Source organism: Hylobates moloch, unplaced genomic scaffold, assembly GCF_009828535.3.
Source record: "Hylobates moloch isolate HMO894 unplaced genomic scaffold, HMol_V3 SCAFFOLD_8, whole genome shotgun sequence".
In the NCBI taxonomy this organism is placed as follows: domain Eukaryota; kingdom Metazoa; phylum Chordata; class Mammalia; order Primates; family Hylobatidae; genus Hylobates; species Hylobates moloch.
In genome coordinates, this window is record NW_026652283.1 from 84699398 (window position 1) to 84718066 (window position 18669).

The following is an 18669-nucleotide window of genomic DNA, read 5'->3' on the forward strand; positions in this document are numbered from 1 at the left end:
TCTTAAAAAGCTCAAGAGGCCCATATATAGTCTGAAAAATGTCAGAATGATAGAGGGAGCTGGTTACTTTCTACAACTTTTGGTGAATGAAGCCTGCAAGAAAGAGACACAGGCTTTCCTACCACTAACACCCCCCGCCTTTCATCTGCCCTAATCTATGCGTACCTTCTGTCAATGACCTTTCCAATAGGTAAATTTGATCCTGTCACTTACCTGCACAAAATACCTAACTCTTCATTGCCTACAGGACAAAGCAGAAATAACCACTGGAGTCAAAGAGATATCTTCACCCACTGCCTGTTTTTCTGGTATCAACTATTGTCAGTATCTCTTATGCCCCTAGACTCTAGCCACAGTGAACTACATGCAGCTGCCCAAACGTGTCATTTCTTGCCTCTCTATCACTGCCCGCGTCCTTTCCTCTTCCTGAATTGCTCTTCCTCTTTCCAACTCACTACCCAAGCCCGTACCTACACCCTTTAAAACTAAGCTCTAAAGTCACTCTCTGGACATTAACATTGATCTTAAAAAAATAAAAAGGAGTATAAATGATACTATCAATGATACTGTGCCAATAAATTAAGACAACTTGGAAGAAATAGGCAAATTCCTAGAAAGCCACAAATTACTAAAACTGACTCAAGAAAAAAATGGAAAATCTGAGTAGGTCTACAACAGGGAAAGAAATTGAATCAGTAATTAAAAAAAAAAATTACCCCCACCACCTGCCTGCACACAAAAAGCCCAGGCCCAGGTTGCTTCACTGGCAAATTCTACCAAACCTTAAAAGAATACCATTTCTTCACAAATTCTTCCAATAAACAGAAACATTTCCCAACTAATTCTATGAAGCCAGTGTTGCCCTGATAGCAAAACCAGACATAACCATCACAAAAAAGAAAACTATAGATAAATATAGCTTATGAATACAAACATAAAAATCCTCAACAAAATGCTAACTAACCAAATCTAGCAGGACGTAAAAAGAATTATACACCATGACCAGGTGAGATTTATCACAGGAAAATAATGTTGGTATAACACTAGGAAACCAATTAATGTAATACACCATATCAACAAAATGAAAAACAAAAACCACATCATCATGACAATAGATAAAACACTCCATGGTGATAAAAACACTCAACAAAGTAGAAATAGAATTTCTGGCCAAGCACAGTGGCTCATGCCTGTAATCCCAGTGCTTTGGCAAGCCAAGGTAGGTGGACTGCTTGAGGCTGAGAGTTTGAGACCAGCTTGGGGAACATGGTGAGACACTGTCTCTACAGAAAAACAAACAAACAAATAATTAGCTTGGTGTGTGCCTGTGGTCCTAGATATGTGGGAGGCTGAGATAAGAGGATTAGGAGGATTACTTCAGCCTAGGAAGTTGAGGATATAGTGAGCCGTGATCGCGCCACTGCACTCTAGCCTGGGCAACAGAGTAAGACAGTGTTCAAAAAAATTAAAATAAATTATATTTCGTGGTGAAAGACTGAATGTGTTCTCTCTAAGGACAAGAACAAGAAAAGGCTGTCTGCTCTTGCCACTTCTAGTCAACATGTACTGGAGGTTCTAGCTAGAGCAATTAGGCAAGAGAAAGAAATAAAAGGCATCCAGATTGTAAAGGAAGAAGTAAAATTATCTCTCTTTGCAGATGACAAAATCTTGCATACAGATAATCCTTAGAAATCACTAAAAAACTATTAAAACTAATAAATAAGTAGAGCAAGATTGCAGGATACAAGCTCAACATATAAAAATCAGCCTGACATAGTGGCACACACCTGTAGTCCCAGCTATTCAGTAGGTTTAGGCTGAGGACTGCTTGAGCCCAGGAGCTCAAGGTCAGCCTGAGAAACATATAAAACCCCATCTCATTAAAAAAAAAAAAAAGTGGGGCCGGGCGCGGTGGCTCACGCTTGTAATCCCAGCACTTTGGGAGGCCGAGGCGGGCGGATCACGAGGTCAGGAGATCGAGACCACGGTGAAACCCCGTCTCTACTAAAAATACAAAAAAATTAGCCGGGCGTAGTGGCGGGCGCCTGTAGTCCCAGCTACTCGGAGAGGCTGAGGCAGGAGAATGGCGTGAACCCGGGAGGCGGAGCTTGCAGTGAGCCGAGACTGCGCCACTGCACTCCAGCCTGGGCGACAGAGCAAGACTCCGTCTCAAAAAAAAAAAAAAAAAAAGTGGTATTTCTATGCATTAGTATGAAATAATCCACAAAGAAAATTAATAAAACATTTATAATAGTCTCGGAAACAATAAGATTAGGATAAATTTAACAAAAGAAGTGAAAAACTTATATTCTGAAAACTACAAAACATTATTGAAAGAAGCTGAAGGCCTAAATAAATGGAAAGAAACCTCATGTTCAAAGATTAAAAGATTTAACATTGATAAATGGCAGTACTCCTCAGACTGATCTACAGATTCATTGCAATCCCTACTAAAATCTCAGCTTGCTTCTTCAAAGATATTGACCAGCTGATACTAAAATTAGATGGAAAGTGAAGAGACCTAGAGTAGCTAAAACAATCTTGAAAAAGAACAGTTGGAGGACTCACACCTTTTTATTTCAAAATGTACTATGAAGCCAAAATAGTAAGAGAGGGTGATACTGACATAAGGGTAGATAGACATATAGATCAAAGGACTAGAATTGAGACTTTAGAAATAAACCCTGATATTTATAATCAACTGCTTTTTTAAAAGGGTGCCAAAACAATGCAATGGGGGAAAGCACGGTCTTTTCGACAAATGGTGCCTGGGATAAATGCTGCCATATGCAAAAGAATGAAGATGGATCCTTATCTATACTATATACAAAAATTAACTCAAAATGGATAAAAGACCGAAATGTAAGAGCTAAAACTTAAAAGAAAACATAGACATAAATCTTCCCAGCCCTAGATTAGTGATAGTTTCTTAGACATGACACCAAAAGCAGAAGCAACAAAAGAAAAAAATAACTGGAACTCATCAAAATTAATGACTTTTGTCCTTCAAAGGATACCATCAAGTAAAGAAAAAGTCACCAGGCCCAGTGGCTCATGCCTGTAATGCCAGCACTTGCGGAGGCTGAGGCAGGAAGATCGCTTGAGGCCAGGAGTTCAAGACCAGCTTGGGCAACACAGTAAGACTCTATCTCTACAAAAAATTTTAAAATTAGCCAGGCTGGTGGGGTGCATTTGTAATCTCAGCCACTTGGGAGGCTGAGGTGAGAGGATCGCTTGAGCCCAGGAGTTCAAGGCTGCAGTAAGCTATGATCACACCACTACACTCCAGCCTGGGCAACAGGGCAAGACCCCACAGAATGGGAGAAAATATTTGTAAGTCATATATCTGTTACGGGACTTATATATAGAATATATAAAGAACTCTTACAACTTAGTAATAAAAAGACAAATAACTTAGTTAAAATATAGACAAAGAATCTGAATAGACAGTTTTCTCCGAAGACATACATATAGTCAATAAGAACATAAACAGTTGCTCGACATCATTAACCATCAGGGAAATGTACATCAAAACCACAGTGAGATATCATTTCAGACCCACTAGGATAGTTAAAATAAAAAAGATAATAACAAGTGTTACGGATGATGTAGAGAAACAGGAACCCTTATACACTGCTGGTAGGAGTGTAAAATGGTGCAGTTGCTTTGGAAAACAGTCTGGAAGTTCCTCAAATGATTAAATACAGAGTTATCATAAGACCTAGCAATTCTACTCCTAGGTAGAAATGAAAACATATATCCACACAAAAAATTGTACACAAATGTTCATAGCAGCATTATTCATAATGGACCAAAAGTGGAAGTACCTAAGTGTTTATCAACTGATAAATGGGAGATATATCCATTCAATGGAATATTTGGCAATAAAAAGGAATAAAGAACTGATAGCTGATACAACATGGATGAGCCTTAAAAACACTACGCTAAGTAAAAGAAGCCAATCATAAATGACCACATATTGCATGATTCCATTTATACGAAATGTTTCAAATACACAAATCTACAGAGCTAGAAAGTAGATTGGTGCCTGCTAGGGCTGCATTGGAGGAATGAGTTAGGTGAAATGAAGGTGGACTGCTGAAGGGTTCAAGGTTCCTTTTGGGGTTGATGAAATTCTTTTTTTTTTTACTTTGAGACAGAGTCTTGCTCTGTCGCCCAGGCTGGAGTGCAATGGCATGATCTTGGCTCACTGCAAGCTCCGCCTCCCAGGTTCAAGCCCCGCCTCCCAGGTTCAAGCCCCGCCTCCCAGGTTCAAGCCATTCTCCTGCCTCAGCCTCCCAACTAGCTGGGACTACAGGCAACCGCCACCACACCTGGCTAATTTTTTTGTATTTTTAGTAGAGACAGGGTTTCCCCGTGTTAGCCAGGATGGTCTTGATCTCCTGACCTCATGTCCACCCGCCTTGGCCTCCCAAAGTGCTGGGATTACAGGCATGAGCCACCACGCCGGCCGCAAATGTTTTAAAATTATTGTGGTGATGGTTGCACAACTCTGTGAATACACAATAACCACTGAACTGTACACTTTAAATGGTGAATTTTATGGTATGTTAAATATACCTCAATAAAACTGTTATAAATCTTTCCCTCCTGGTGGAGGAACTGGGAACCATCCACCTCCTCCTCCCACTGTCCCAATCCTTCCATCATTCCCAGGCTCCTATGGGCTCACACAAACTTACGCACCCTTTTATTATACAGAATGTGCCAAATTGTATTCTAATTATAAGTGGAAATGTCTATCTCTCCAATTTGAATGTACTTTAAGGCAGGGGCTAAGCCTGACATGGGAGGTACTGAATATTTTTTAATACTTTCCTTCAAGTTTTAGTCCAATCTCCTAAATAAACATATATAAATATTTTACATACTGAAGTAGTATGTACAAGTTATCTGGGAGTCTGCTTTTCTACCACAGTTTATCGATGCATGACAATTGAGTACACAGAGTTGTCATAATATTTGATAGTGTCATAATATACTGTTAGGTCAAAACACCATGCTCTGCTTAGTACTTTATCTTGGAGAATTTGTTTTGCCCAACTTTTAACCATCATAGTTACCTGGGACTATTGTTAGACATATAACTTTTATTTTCTCTTTCTGAACCATTTCTTTAATGTATCTCAAATCAGAGTTACTAAGTCAATGGGAATAAACATTGGGCATCTGCTTGCCCAAAGCCCCAACAACATTGGAGTGCACATTTTTTTTTTAAATTTATTAAAGTAGGTTCAAGTTTCTTTTTCTTCAAAGAGCTAGAATAATCAAGCAATTACATTATTTTATTGTTTTTTTTTTTTTTTAGTTTAACTCTTAGACCTATCTGGAATTTATTTTAGTGTACAGCGTGAGGTATGGGTCCATGGTGAGTGTTCTTCATAAAATTCGCCAATTAATCCATATAGTCTATTTTAAAATTTTTAGGAAAGATTGATTATTGAGTAAATAGCTTTGGAACTACTGAAAGCTACTTGGGTTAAAAAACAAGCTTGGAGGGTGGTGCATGCCTAGAGTCCCAGCTACTTGGGAGGCTGGGGTGGAAGGTTTGCTTGAGGCCAGGAGTTTGAGGCCAGCCTGGGCAGCATAGTGAGACTGCCATCTCAAAAAACAATAAAACCCCTCCACAAGACGTCTATGTCATTCTATGTATCAAGATAAATTGATAAATATCAAGATGGATTAAAGCTTAAATGTCAAAATAAAATGATAAATAAGAAAATACAGCTGGGTATGGTGGCTCACGCCTATAATCCCAGCACTTTGGGAGGCCGAGGCGGGTGGATCACCTAAGGTCAGGAGTTCAAGACCAGCCTGGCCAACATGGCGAAACCCCGTCTCTACTAAAAATACAAAAATTAGCTGGGCGTGGTGGTGCATGCCTGTAGTCCCAGCTACTCAGGAGGCTGCAGCAGAAGAATTGCTTGAACCCAGGAGGCAGAGGTTGCAGTGAGCTGAGATTGCGCCACTGCACTACAGCCTGGCCGACAAGTGGAAACGCCGTCTCAAAAAAAAAAAAAAAAAAAGGAAAATACAGGTGGATTTACAAAATAATTTTATGAGGAAAAAGACCACTAAGACCATAAAGGAAAATACTGCTAAGTTTGACAACATAAAAGATTTTCTAAGGCTTAAAAAAAATTAATAAATAATACTGAAAGGCAAACAAATGGGAAAAACATATGCAACAACTGACAAAGCATTAGCAGTAGTTCTATATATAGGAAGTATACGAATAGGAGTAAAATGACCAATAAACATATGAAGAGATTTCAATTACACTAATAATGAAAACATGAAAAACAAACAAACAAAAGATGGTATTCTTCATCTACCTAGCAAAGATTTAATTAAAAGACTGACCAAATCATGAGCATATCCAGGGGAAATTGGCTCTCCTGTGTGCTCTTTCTGTGGGAGTTTAATTCAAGTATCATTGGTAGAAAATAATTTGCTAATATGTATCAAAGTATAAAATCTACAGACTGTTTCACCCACCACTGCCACTACTGAGATACTAAAGGATACAGTCTCAAAAGTGTGAAAATGTACAGTTTAAATTATTAAAGACAATAAAATAAAGTTGCTAGGTACAAAATTAACACACACAAAAAGTACTTTCATACATGCAGATGACAGTCAATTAGAAAATAAAGAAAAGACTCCAATTCCGAAGAATAATTATTACCAGAAATATGCAAGATCTAGGCAATTTTAAAACATGCCTGATGCATACAAAGGCAGTACAGAAAAAATGGAATGTTATGTAATGTTCTTGAATAGAAACATTCAGAATCATAAAGCTGTCAATGTAAAGCATGATACACAGACCATGCAATACTCTGCGGCCATTTAAACTGATACTGTAAATCTGTATTTCAGTCAAAGTTAGTTCCTGTGGCTGATTATCCAGTTCTGAACGTTGATTTCTCCAAAGAGAATTCTACTCTTCTCTTCAAGTTCCAGTATAAATGCTACCTCCTTTATGGCCTTTGCTAATCCCTAGGAATGAAACTGATTGCCCCGTTTTCTGCATTTTCGTCACACGAGGTTTATGCCACTCTTGTACCAATTATTTTACTCTGCCTTGTATATTTAATATTTCTGTAATCATCTCCTAAACCATCGTAAGCTATTTAAGGGCAGAATCACATCATTTTCACAGCTGTACCATGATAGGTATTTAATGTTTGCTGGAAGCAAAAATGGCTAAAAATTTTTTTGAAATATTCTTTCATTATTTATCAAAGAAATCTATTTTAGAATATATATTATAACTTTAAAAATATATTAGCAACAATTTAGAATTGTGGGATTACTCAGTACAAATGAAGGCAGAGCAAAAGGAGTGTTCTTATACACCACTTCTAAGAACTGAGAGGACAGGGATTGCTACAGAAAGTAATTTGGCAATATGAAGCAAGAGCCTTAAAGCCATTCAAACACTTATGCCCAGTAATTGTACCTCTAAAAATAATAAAACATTTTAGAAGGCCTTAGGCACAGAGACAGATGATTATTACAGCAATTATCCAAAATAAGAAATGGCTGACTGAATTATGGTACAAATCACATAGCCAATATGGATAATAACTGCAAATAGTTTGTAACATGTGAGAACACACACAAGGAAAGCAAGCTATAAAACTGTGCAGACACACACATACACACATTTGAACAATGTAAAAAACCCCTCAAACATACAGAACAAACAGAATGGTAATATATCAAAATGATAATAGTTATCTGGAAATAGCGATGTTAAGGAAAGCTTTTTTTCTTCTTTGTAATATTCGGTGTTTTCCAAAATATGTATACGCTACTTTTATAATCAGAAAACAAATAAAGGCTGGTGAAATAAAGGTAAGCATCATAGAAAGAAGAATCCTTACCTAGGGAGGTCACATTTCCATAATTCTCCAGCATCACATCCCAGTACAAGGCCCTCTGGATTGGGCCCAGACATGCCCATTCCTCTGAAGTGAAGCATACTGACACCTCCTCGAACATCACCAACTCCTGAAATAACAAGTGTGTGTGAGATTACCAATGCCCAGGAACTTGCCTGTCAACAGGTTCCCTTCACTTCTGGGGAAGGGATACGCTGTGAGGCCATGAGTGCATAACAGAGATCAGGGAGACATAAGGAGATCACATGTAAAGTCTGTCTTCCAATAGCATAGACCTTGATTTAGAAATGGGAACTGACTGGACATCGAAGCACAAGGATGAGAGAGGGCACTTCAGCCACAGTTACGCTGTGCAGATGGGAAGGAAAGAGGATGCAAACCTTACCTGGGGCTGGGCTGTTAGGAGCATAAGTGCCATTAATTGATTTCTTGGGTTCTCTTCCTGGGAAAGGGCAGAAGCTTCAGGAGCAGGAGAATCTGAGGAAGGAGAAAAAGCTGCATATGGGACCTACAAACCTTTTCTGAGTGACCCCACTTGCAGAGCTGGAATAAGACAAAGAGTAGCAATAAGAATGATACAAGGCAGGGCACGGTGGCTCACACCTGTAATCCTAGCGCTTTGGGAAGCTGAGGCGGGTGGATCGCAAGGTCAAGAGATTAAGACCACCCTGGCCAACATGGTGAAACCCTGTTTCTACTAAAAATACAAAAAAATTAGCCGGGCGTGGTGGCACATGCCTGTAGTCCCAGCTACTCAGGAGGCTGAGGCAGGAGAGTGGCTTGAACCCGGGAGGTGGAGGTTGCAGTGAGCCGAGATTGCGCCATTGCACTCCAGCCTGGCAACAGAGCAAGACTCTGTCTCAAAAAAAAAAGGCCAGGTGCAGTGGCTTACGCCTGTAATCCCAGCACTTTGGGAGACCAAGGCGGGCGGATCACGAGGTCAGATCGAGACCATCTTTGCCAACATGGTGAAACCCTGTTTCTACTAAAAAAAATATTAAAAAACTAGCTGGGCATGGTGGCGGGTGCCTGTAGTCCCTGCTACTCAGGAGGCTGAGGCAGGAGAATGGCGTAAACCCGGGAGGCGGAGGTTGCAGTGAGCTGAGATCGTGCCACTGCACTCCAGCCTGGGCGACAGTGCAAGACTCCGTCTCAAAAAAAAAAAAAAAAAAAAAAAGAATGTATACAAGGTCAGACGGGCCCAAGAAAGAAGGAGAGAACAACAGAACAGCGGAAAGAAACTGGCACTGTAAGAGACTCCTAGACAGGGTAGCAGAGGAAGCAACTCCCTGGAAGTAGGGGGATGAGCCACAGAAAGGGTCCTGGAACAGCCCAAAACCCAGAGCACTGAGTAAATACCATGCTGAGGATCCTGGAGGTTGAATGCCACTAGGTCAGTAGGAGGATGCAGGCAAATTTCAGCTGCTATGTGGCTGCCAGGAAGTACAGGAGGAAGTGTTGTTCCTGGGGCACTCACCGCCTTCTGGAGAGTGTCCTGATCCTGGACAAGGACTGGAACCTGGAAACAAGTAAAATAAGCTAGCTCTTCTTGTTCCTTAAGAAAATGGACTCACCTAAGCACTGTGGACCTCTTTCTGCCCACAATTTAGAACTGTGAGATCAGAGAGACCCACCTCAAGTATGGAGCATCAAAACAGCAGTAAAGCTTTGCATTGAGAACAATGGAGCTGCCCTCGAGCCCCACTCATGGCACTGGTGACCTCTCCCAGAGGAGACTGTACACAACGGTGGGAACAGAAGCCAGACCTGGGTGTGGGTTAAGGAGGGAATGGGAATAAGCAGTAATTAAGAGCATGGATTTTAGCTTCAGACTTAGTTTTAGATTGGACTTCAGTCACATCTCTTCTACTTATTTACCATCTACTTATTGATCCCTTTACCTAGCCCTTTGTGCTCAAATACAACTAACACTAAAATTGGCACCAAGATACTTGGTTTTGCGGCCAGCTAGACGTCTGCCTCAGTTTCCTTGTCTCTCAAATGAGGATGTATTAGTAATTTGTAATGAAATATATAGCTCTAAGATTGTTCACGTTATGATTAAAACAAACAAGCCCATCCTTAATGCCACACCCAAGTTTGAGTTATGATTCAGACGTCTTATACAGAAATGTTTCTAGTGAGCTACAGATGTACAAAAAGAAATCTCACACACATGAGAGGCTACATTAAGGTCCCAATCTAATGGTCAAGGATACAAATCTTATCAGAAGCAAATATCTTAACCCAGTCCCTTGGCTTGCAGATCCCTAGTAGGGCACACAAGAGGAGATCTTACCAAGATTTGGAAAGCTTCATTCTTGTTATGCTACTGCCATTTTATTTATTTATTTAAAGACAGGATCTCACTCCATCACCCAGGCTGGAGTGCAATGGTGTAATCATAGCTCACTGCTGCCTCAACCTCCTGGGTTCAAGTGATCCTCCCACCTCAGCCTTCTAAGTAGCTGGGACTATAGGCACTCGCCACTACATCTGGCTAATTTTTAAATTTTTTGTAGAGATGGGGTCTTCCCATGTTGTCCAGGTTGGTCTTGAACTCCTGGCCTCAAGTGATCCTCCCACCTCAGCCTCCCAAAATGCTGGGATTACAGGCATGAGCCACTGTGCCTGGCCTGCTATTGCCTTTTATACTCTAGGCTTACATCACCATTCCAAACAGAATTATAGAAACAATACATACGCTTCTGTTTAGGGAAAAACTTATCAACATTTCTTCTTCAGGTTCTTGGTCCAAACTCAGCATTAGCAAACATTACCCAAGGGACAAAACAGAGTCAATGTTTTTATGCTGCTTCTGAGTTGGACCCGAAGACCTCAACATAAATCCATTTCTCTACAGACATATTCTATGGTCTGAATACTCATGGACCTGCTTTAATTATCATTAAAGTTGCTAGTGTGCTATTAATTTTTAATGAGAATCACAAGATCACCCTCTAGCGTAGCCTCAATTCTTTCCTTCCTTTCATCCCAACACCCACCGCCCCCCCCCCCCCGTCTTTCTCACTTGTATTGCTGGTCCATCAAGGTCTTTCTGCAGCTCCTCTACCAGGGCCACAGCCTCCTCGCCACTTCCAGGGCGATGGAGCTGTACCCAGGTCCGAATCTCCCCAGGCAGGATGCTCAGAAACTGCTCCAGCACCAGCAGCTCCAGGATCTGTGCCTTGGTGCGTGCTTCTGGTCTCAGCCATCGGCGACAGAGTTCCCTGAGCCGGCCCAGGGCTTCCCGGGGTCCAGATGTCTCATGGTAACGTAATTGTCTAAAGTGTAGGTGGGAGGTCTCCCAAACAGAGGAGCTACTTCCTTGGAAGCTGGTTCCCCACTTCCAGGTATCATCCTTCCCCTTCACAAGGCCCTCCTGTCTCAGAGCATTGTGGGCCCAATTTTCTCTTGTCATTGTTGTTTTTTGAAAAAGGCTCCTCTCCAGTCCAGGTCTCCTTAATCCTTGACTTCTTCCTTACAGCTTGGAGAGTATCATCTACAAGACCTCAAGAAATCATTGTTAAAGTTAGCCCAGAGAAACAACTGAGCTTTCCAGGCCCCAGTCAGCTCCCAGTAATAAAGAGAACCTTTGTGAGTGCAAGGTTCCAGGCTCTAGAGTGCCTCCTCTGACAGAAACCCTCTGCCTAAGGCTCTGGGACACAAACACTCACGTTACCCACGAGACTGCTGAAACCAAACACATGAACTTCCTTTGGTCTTTGTTCACAGGATCCCTTCAGCTAATTACAATAGACTCTTTACCACTCTAACAATGAGCATCCTGACTACTCCTGTGTAACCTGGAACACATACCTCACTTCTGAGCCTTAGTTTCTTAACCTGTAAAATAGGGATAGTAACAGTTCCTACCTTATGGGGTTGTCATGAGAATTTGATGTATAATACATTTCAAGTTTTTGAACAGTGCCTGGTATATGGGTTTAAATGTTACTTATTACCCTTCTGTAACTAGCACTCTTTCCTATGTTCTCCAGAGTTAACAAGTGATCATTAATCATGATACATATGAGAGAAAATCCTAACCACCTCCTCAATTAACAAAGAAAGGATGAATTAAGTTCTGTGTAGTTTTGCTCTACATGCCTTTAATTCTCTGAAAATTGTTCTTTCTGTTAATCAAAATATTTGGATAAATTTGCCTTTTCTTCTTTTCCTTTCATATCTAGTCCCACCAGTGGATAAATATGAATAGGGTTTTATTATACAGAACTTAGACTTGCTCTCTAGAAATCATCTGTTCTTTAGAAATAACGTTTTTCTAATTATAAAACCAAAAATTTATAAAACCAGAAAACACGCAAAACCAGAAAACAATCACTGCTATTATTGTGAACTATGTCCTTACCATAGTTTAATTACCATAGATCAATTCTAACTTTCCGCTATTATTAATAAGGTCACAACGGCTGTCCTTGATAACAAATGTTTAGTTACATCTCTGCTTATTTCTTCAGGATAAACTCCTAGGAAAAAATTGTTGGGCTGAAGGATAAAAACATTTTTAAGCTTTTAAGGGTATAACAGTTATATCACCATCAGTGACATATGAAAACATCCTCTTTATTTGAACACATAGACCCTTAAAGAGAGCTTGCTTATAACAAACAGGGGAGCCAGAAATATAAACATAATTTCAATATAATGTTTAAGTACAAGTAATAGAGAACATAAAACTACAGAAAGGATTCATGAAGGGAAAATTTTTTTTTTTTTTTTTTTTTAAGATGGAGTCTCGCTCTGTCACCCAGGCTGGAGTGCAGTGGCGTGATCTCGGCTCAACGCAACCTCTGCTTGATGGGTTCAAGCAATTTTCCGGTCTCAGCCTCCCAGGCAGCTGGTACTACAGGCTTGTGCCACCATGCCCAGGTAATTTTTGTATTTTTGGTAGAGACGGGGTTTCGCAATGTTGGCCAGGATGGTCTCAATCTCTTGACCTCGTGATCTGCCTGCCTCGGCCTCCCAAAGTGCTGGGATTACAGGCGTGAGCCACCGTACCCAGCCATGAAAGGTACTTTTGGATTGGGCTTTTAAGGAAAAATAAAAGGATCATTGGACTATGAAGAAAGCCATTCCAGGAAGAAAGAAACTATTTTCAAAAGCAAGGAAGGGCACATAACTCTGTGAAGGAAGACCAGAGAAGGAAAGTAAAATAAACTTCAGAGGCAAGAGTGGAGGAGTAGAGCAGAGAGGCGAACAGAAGTTAAATTCTAACTACTGCTCTTGAGGCAGTATTCTGAGGAGATGATCCTGTCCTGTAAGTGAAGTGATTTTACTTACATTTCAGCATTAAAGAGGTTTTACTTTACATTTTTCCTTATTTTTAAAAATAGTAATATATTCACTTGGTTCAAAATTTAAAATTATAAAATGCATACTGTGTAAAGTTTCCTTCTCCGTTAGCTTCTTTTCTATCTTTCCAGTTATTTCCGCATATGTGTGTGTACACATATTGTTTTCTAGTTCCCTTTTTTTCACAAACGGTAGGACACCATGAATGACGTGCTGCATTTTCCTCTTCTCAATAATAATATGTCTTAGAGATCTTTCCTGTCAATACACAGCCCCTCTCTGCATTTTTATGGATGCATAGATATATCATAATTTATTCATGCCAGCACTGACGGAATGTTTGGGTAGTTTTTCAATCATTTCTTATTACCAACAATATAATCATGAATAATCTTGGGCATACATCAGTTTGGATGTGTGTAGGCATATATAAGAAAAATTCCTTGAAACAGAATTGCTGAGTTAAAAGGTATATGCATGTATAATTTTGATATTGCCAATTTGACCTCATTAGGATTGAACCAATTTAAAATTTATACTCCCATCAGAAACAGCTGTATGGGAGTGCCTTTCCTCACTTTCACCAATATGGTTCTCAAAGTTGGTGCTCTTTGCCAAATTTTTAACTTGCATTTTGAATGAATTAATATAGAGTCATTTGTATATTTTTTAAAGTAACTATTAATATATTTTGCCCATGTTCCTATTGAGGTACTGGGTCTTGTTAATTTGTACACACTTTTATCACAGGAAAACTAGTCCTTTGTTTACAATGGCAGCTGCAAATTTTTCTCAGTTTGTCAAGTGTCTTTGTGACTATATATGCCATGTGACTTTGCTTAAAGTGTTTTTTGCCATGCAGTCAATCTTTTACGACTTCTGTGTACTGTACCACAATTAGAAAGACCTTTTTCACTCTGAGCATGAAGAGAGTCTTAAGTGGTGTCAGGACTCTATTAGTGAGAAATGGTGGGGGTGGGAGGGCTGGGTATCAAGAAAGGTCAGTTAGGTTTTTGTAATAGTCTAAACACATGACTTAAGTTCTAAACGAAGTAGGAACTTACTTATCCCCCAGTAGGGATAAGGCAATTGAGAAAAACTTGGCAGTCCTTGGTAACTGATCTGGGGGTGATGGAAAGGAATTTTTAAAAAGAATTTTGAATAATTTTCAAATAACATAAAAATAACAAATTCTTAAACATACATTTTATTTGCTTCTCACAAAAGGTTTTCAAAGCAAAAGTTAAAAAGAACAAAAGGATCAGAGGAGCGAATCCACTCAAGGCCACTTAGCTAACTGAGACATGGGAGCAAATTCTGAATTCAGGGATTCTAATTCCAGAAGTCCAAAACAATTCCATCTACGAAGAAACTTATGAAACCCAAACAACCCAAACTGTTCTAAAACAACAGTTTCCAAACACCAGTCCACGACAAAGCTTTAATCTGGTAAGCTGCAAAAAGAGAAAACCAGTAACAATCGTCCCTGACAGGTTGGCAATGAGTGTGTGTGCGTGTGTGTGTGCAAAGGCCAGCATTTATTCTGAGTTTACGGTCTTAGTACTTTGTGTTAAAATGTATTGCCTGAAGTAATGTTGGTATGGGTGGTTTCAAGTTTGAGTTTTTCAAGTTTGATTTTTAAATACCATTATATTACAAAACTAAAAGACTAAAAAAGCTAAAATCGTCCCACTCCTTAAAACAAACAAAAAAATCCGTCCTCAAGAGTCTGGGCGCCACCGGTATAAGGAAACCTCAGAATGTTTCTGTGGATTAGCCTCAGAGAAGACTGAGGAAAAGCAGAAAGGCCTGAGCTGGGGGAGCAGGCTACTGAGGCAGCTCTTCCTCAAAGCGCCAGCGGAGTCCGTTAGACGGGAGCACCGGTCCACAAACATACACAGACTCGGAGCTGCTGTCCTCAGTACCCCCCCCGGGCCGGCTGCGTGCCCAGCCGAGACCACGACGTCCAACCCCAACACGGAGTTGGGGACGGACCATGCCGGGGGTCAGGGCCCGGGAGGGGCTGCCGAGGGCTGTGCAGTCCCAGCAAGCTCAGGCCCGCGTCCCGGGCCGCCTTCCCTGCACGCCCACCCGCCTCCGAGCCCACCCCGCTCACCGGGGGCTCCCGCTGCGGCTCCAGCCTTGGGTACCGCCGCCTCGGCGCCAGGCCGCTAGGAGATGACACAGGAACGAGCCCTTGCGGCAGCCGAGGCACACAATAATGGCCGAGCCGAGGATATTGCCACTTCCGGTTGCACCCTGCCCCTCATCCCGGATCTCTAGGAAGCCACATCTCTATGGTTCGTTTCTTTTCCCAGAGCTGGGGAAGAGAGGAGGAACTCCTGAGCCCTTGGGTACTAGTGTTCCTTACATCAAACAAGAACTGGCCGCTGTTTCAGACCGGAAGGGTGCAGAGATGAAAGACAGGACCCAGGGTCTCAGGATGCTTGTTGCCTCCTAAGAGAGTTGGACATTTCTGTTTTGATTTGCATTTCAACCGAGGTTGATAGGGAGTAACCTTCACGTCTGAATGACCTGGTAGGTGACTTTTCTGGTCTCTTCTTGAACTTATGCAATTCTCACTATAAATAATAACATGGCTTATAAATCACCCTCTTGTGAATTCGCTTACTGTGGTGTATCTCTTGCCCACATGATGACATATTGGTGCTATGATATTAAATAGTAATCAAGTTGAAGGTGCAAGGTAATGTGCAAATGGTAGGGACATCTCTCCCCTCAAAGAAGAGGTTATTCTAGCTGTCCATCACCCTGGGTAAAGTCAGGTGTATATAAAGGAAACTGTAACTCTGATCCTCTCTTTGGTCTTCAGTCTCGTAAGTTTGGACTTCTGGAATTGACACCCTTATATGGGACTATGGCTGGAACAAGTCTCCGAAAGGGCAAAGGCCATGTCTGCATGGATCCCATGTATTTAGCACCTAGTACAAAGCCGAAGCCATATATGTTGTAGATGAATGTTTATTCAATGAGCAAGGTTCATGTTATTCTGTTTGTCTTTTTTTTTTTTTTTTTTTTTGAGATGGAGTTTCACTCTTGTTGCCCAGGCTGGAGTGTAGTGGCGCAATCTTGGCTCACTGCAACCTCCACCTCCCGGGTTCAAGCGATTCTCCTGCCTCAGCCTCCCGAGTAGCTGGGATTACAGGCACGTGCCACCATGCCTGGCTATGTTTTTTTGTATTTTTAGTAGAGACGGGGTTTCACCATGTTGGCCAGGCTGGTCTCGAACTCCTGACCTCAGATGATCCACCCACCTCGGCCTTCTAAAGTGTTGGAATTACAGGCGTGAGCCACCGTGCCAGGCTTATTCTGTTTATTTCTTTATGTTCTCTCCTGGCATTCATTAAACAACATACTTAAACTTCAGCCTTGATTCATTCATTCATTCAACTACTGAGTACTTACCATATGCCAAATACTGTTCTGGGCACTAGGGACATAAATAAAGAGGTAAAGTCTCTGTTCTCATGGAGCTTACATTTCTAGTGGGATAAACAGAAAACAAATATAAAAATGTGTCAGGTGGTGGTAAATGCTAAGAAATGTGAAAGCTGATCATAAGAATTGGGTCATTCTTGTCATATCTAATAAAATGAAGTTGAGAAATTAGCTGGGGGAAGCACTCAGGGTACAAAACATTGCTCCAGGAATGTTATTCTCTGTAAGCTTGACTGCTGAAACTGCTTATTATAAGCCAAAACCAGTTTTATCTATAGCTTCTGAGATAAGCTGCTGCAACTCTAGGACTAACTTTGCCCACTGCAGTTGCTCACCAACTGGAGCTTGCCAGCTCCCCACACCCTTACTAGTGCCAATGAACTTTCTCAAAGAGCAATATGTAACATTCCTCCTTTTTGTAAAACCTCTAACCTTCTCTTTGTTCTTCAGAGAGAGCACCATTTTCAGTTCAAGCCAGAGACTATCTCTCCGAGTTTGTAAACTGATGTTGTGAATAAAACTTTCTTTTCTTTCTTTCTTTTATTTTTTGAGATGGAGTCTCACTCTGTTGCCCAAGCTGGAGTGCAGTGGCACGATCTCAGCTCACTGCAACCTCCGCCTCCCGGGTTCAAGTGATTCTCCTGTCTCAGATTCCTGAGTAGCTGGGATTACAGGCGCACGCCGCCACGCCTGGCTGATTTTTTGTATTTTAGTAGAGATGGGGTTTCACTGTGTTGCTCAGGCTGGTCTCAAACTCCTGAGCTCAGACAATCCACCCTCCTCGGCCTTCCAAAGTGCTAGGATTACAGGTGTGAGCCACTGCGCCGGCCAACTTTCTTTTCTACTATCTAGCCATCCTGGTGGTCCTTTGGATGACATAAAAAAGGGTAAGGAGGACCCAACAAAGGAGACTAAGAAGCAGCAGCCAATCAAGTAGGAAGAGAAGAAGGAAATAGTACTTTATGGGTCTCAAAGCATGAATGAGTAGATTTTGAAATATTGATCAACGTGATTGCTGTTCCCCCTACACTAAATTATAATTTTACTTGTAAACCAAGGCTCCTTTCTCCTTCCCTGCCCTACCTAGGTAGACAGGAGTTAGACACTATGGGACTGGAAACAAAAGGGACAAAAAGTATAGTGAGTTAGGCCAATAGAAGCCTTTAGTAAGGTGAAAAACATTCTTGCCTTGCTGGGAAAGAAGAAAGGAATGGGAGGAGCCAAAATGACCAACTAGACTATGGACCACTGACCAGTGAGCCTGTAATCATTCACACTCCTACTAAGCAATGGCCTGGAAGCATGTAACCAAAGAGTTGTCAGCTGGTAAGGACCACCAGTTGCCAGTGGCCAGCCCAGAACCTCAGTTTTGTCACTCAGTTTGTGCCCTGAGATTCTGCCCATCTGACAAAGAACTTGAAGCACCTTCCCCACTGCCCCAAGATGAAAGACTTGGTAACCTTGTGGAATGATGGTGGTAGGAAAGGAACACTGTATCTTTGACCAAGGTGTAACTATACAAAACCTGTTTAAAGTGGGCCAGAGCTCTGGGACAGTGGTATAATACAACACACAGCCTTTGTTTTACATACACACACATTCCTGGTATTTAAAATTCCCAAATGTACAGGTGAAAAAAACTAAGCAAACAAGAAATAAATGGGTTTGAGCTAGGCATATGAGAAGAGGCTGGAAGCAGAGGACTGACATTTCAAGATGGGCTAAGATCTTAGACCATTGATCAACTAAAATGGAAATCCCAGTCTGAATGGAAAGTTTGTATTTCTCATCTTTCTATAAAACCCTACTTTGCCAGAGTTGTTTTTAATGCAAATTGGAATGCGATTGACCTATGACCAAGGATTATATGTATATAATATATATGGCTAAGAAATCTCAAGACATGCAATCTGAAGACCCAGGAGAGCAGAAGGTATAGTTGTAGTCCAAGAACTATAGGCCT

The 18669-nt window shown here is 41.2% G+C and overlaps 1 protein-coding gene and 1 long non-coding RNA gene across 8 annotated transcripts in view; one reads left to right on the top strand and one right to left on the bottom strand.

Annotated features, from left to right (window-relative positions):
- Window positions 1–18669, bottom strand: part of ZNF197 (zinc finger protein 197) — a 53437-nt gene that overhangs the window by 6434 nt on the left and 28334 nt on the right. For 3 of the 7 annotated variants that reach the window (XM_032161862.2, XM_032161861.2, XM_032161858.2), the window contains exons 1-5: window positions 15364–15442; window positions 10963–11433; window positions 9291–9450; window positions 8317–8408; window positions 7914–8040 (exon numbers count right to left, since the gene is read on the bottom strand). In XM_032161862.2, the coding sequence (XP_032017753.1) occupies window positions 7914–8040; window positions 8317–8408; window positions 9291–9450; window positions 10963–11352 (769 nt within the window). In that variant the 5' untranslated portion in view covers window positions 11353–11433; window positions 15364–15442. Of the gene's footprint in view, window positions 1–7913; window positions 8041–8316; window positions 8409–9290; window positions 9451–9565; window positions 9699–10962; window positions 11443–15363; window positions 15472–16673; window positions 16751–18669 lie in introns of those variants that run through there. The other 4 variants (XM_032161863.2, XM_032161859.2, XM_058441953.1 and 1 more) reach the window with 3 other exon arrangements.
- The window catches only part of LOC131383963 (uncharacterized), a 54822-nt gene continuing 51699 nt past the window's right edge, over window positions 15547–18669 (top strand). Inside the window, exon 1 of the long non-coding RNA XR_009214379.1 lies at window positions 15547–15785. This is a non-coding gene — a long non-coding RNA (uncharacterized LOC131383963). The remainder of the gene's footprint in view (window positions 15786–18669) is intronic.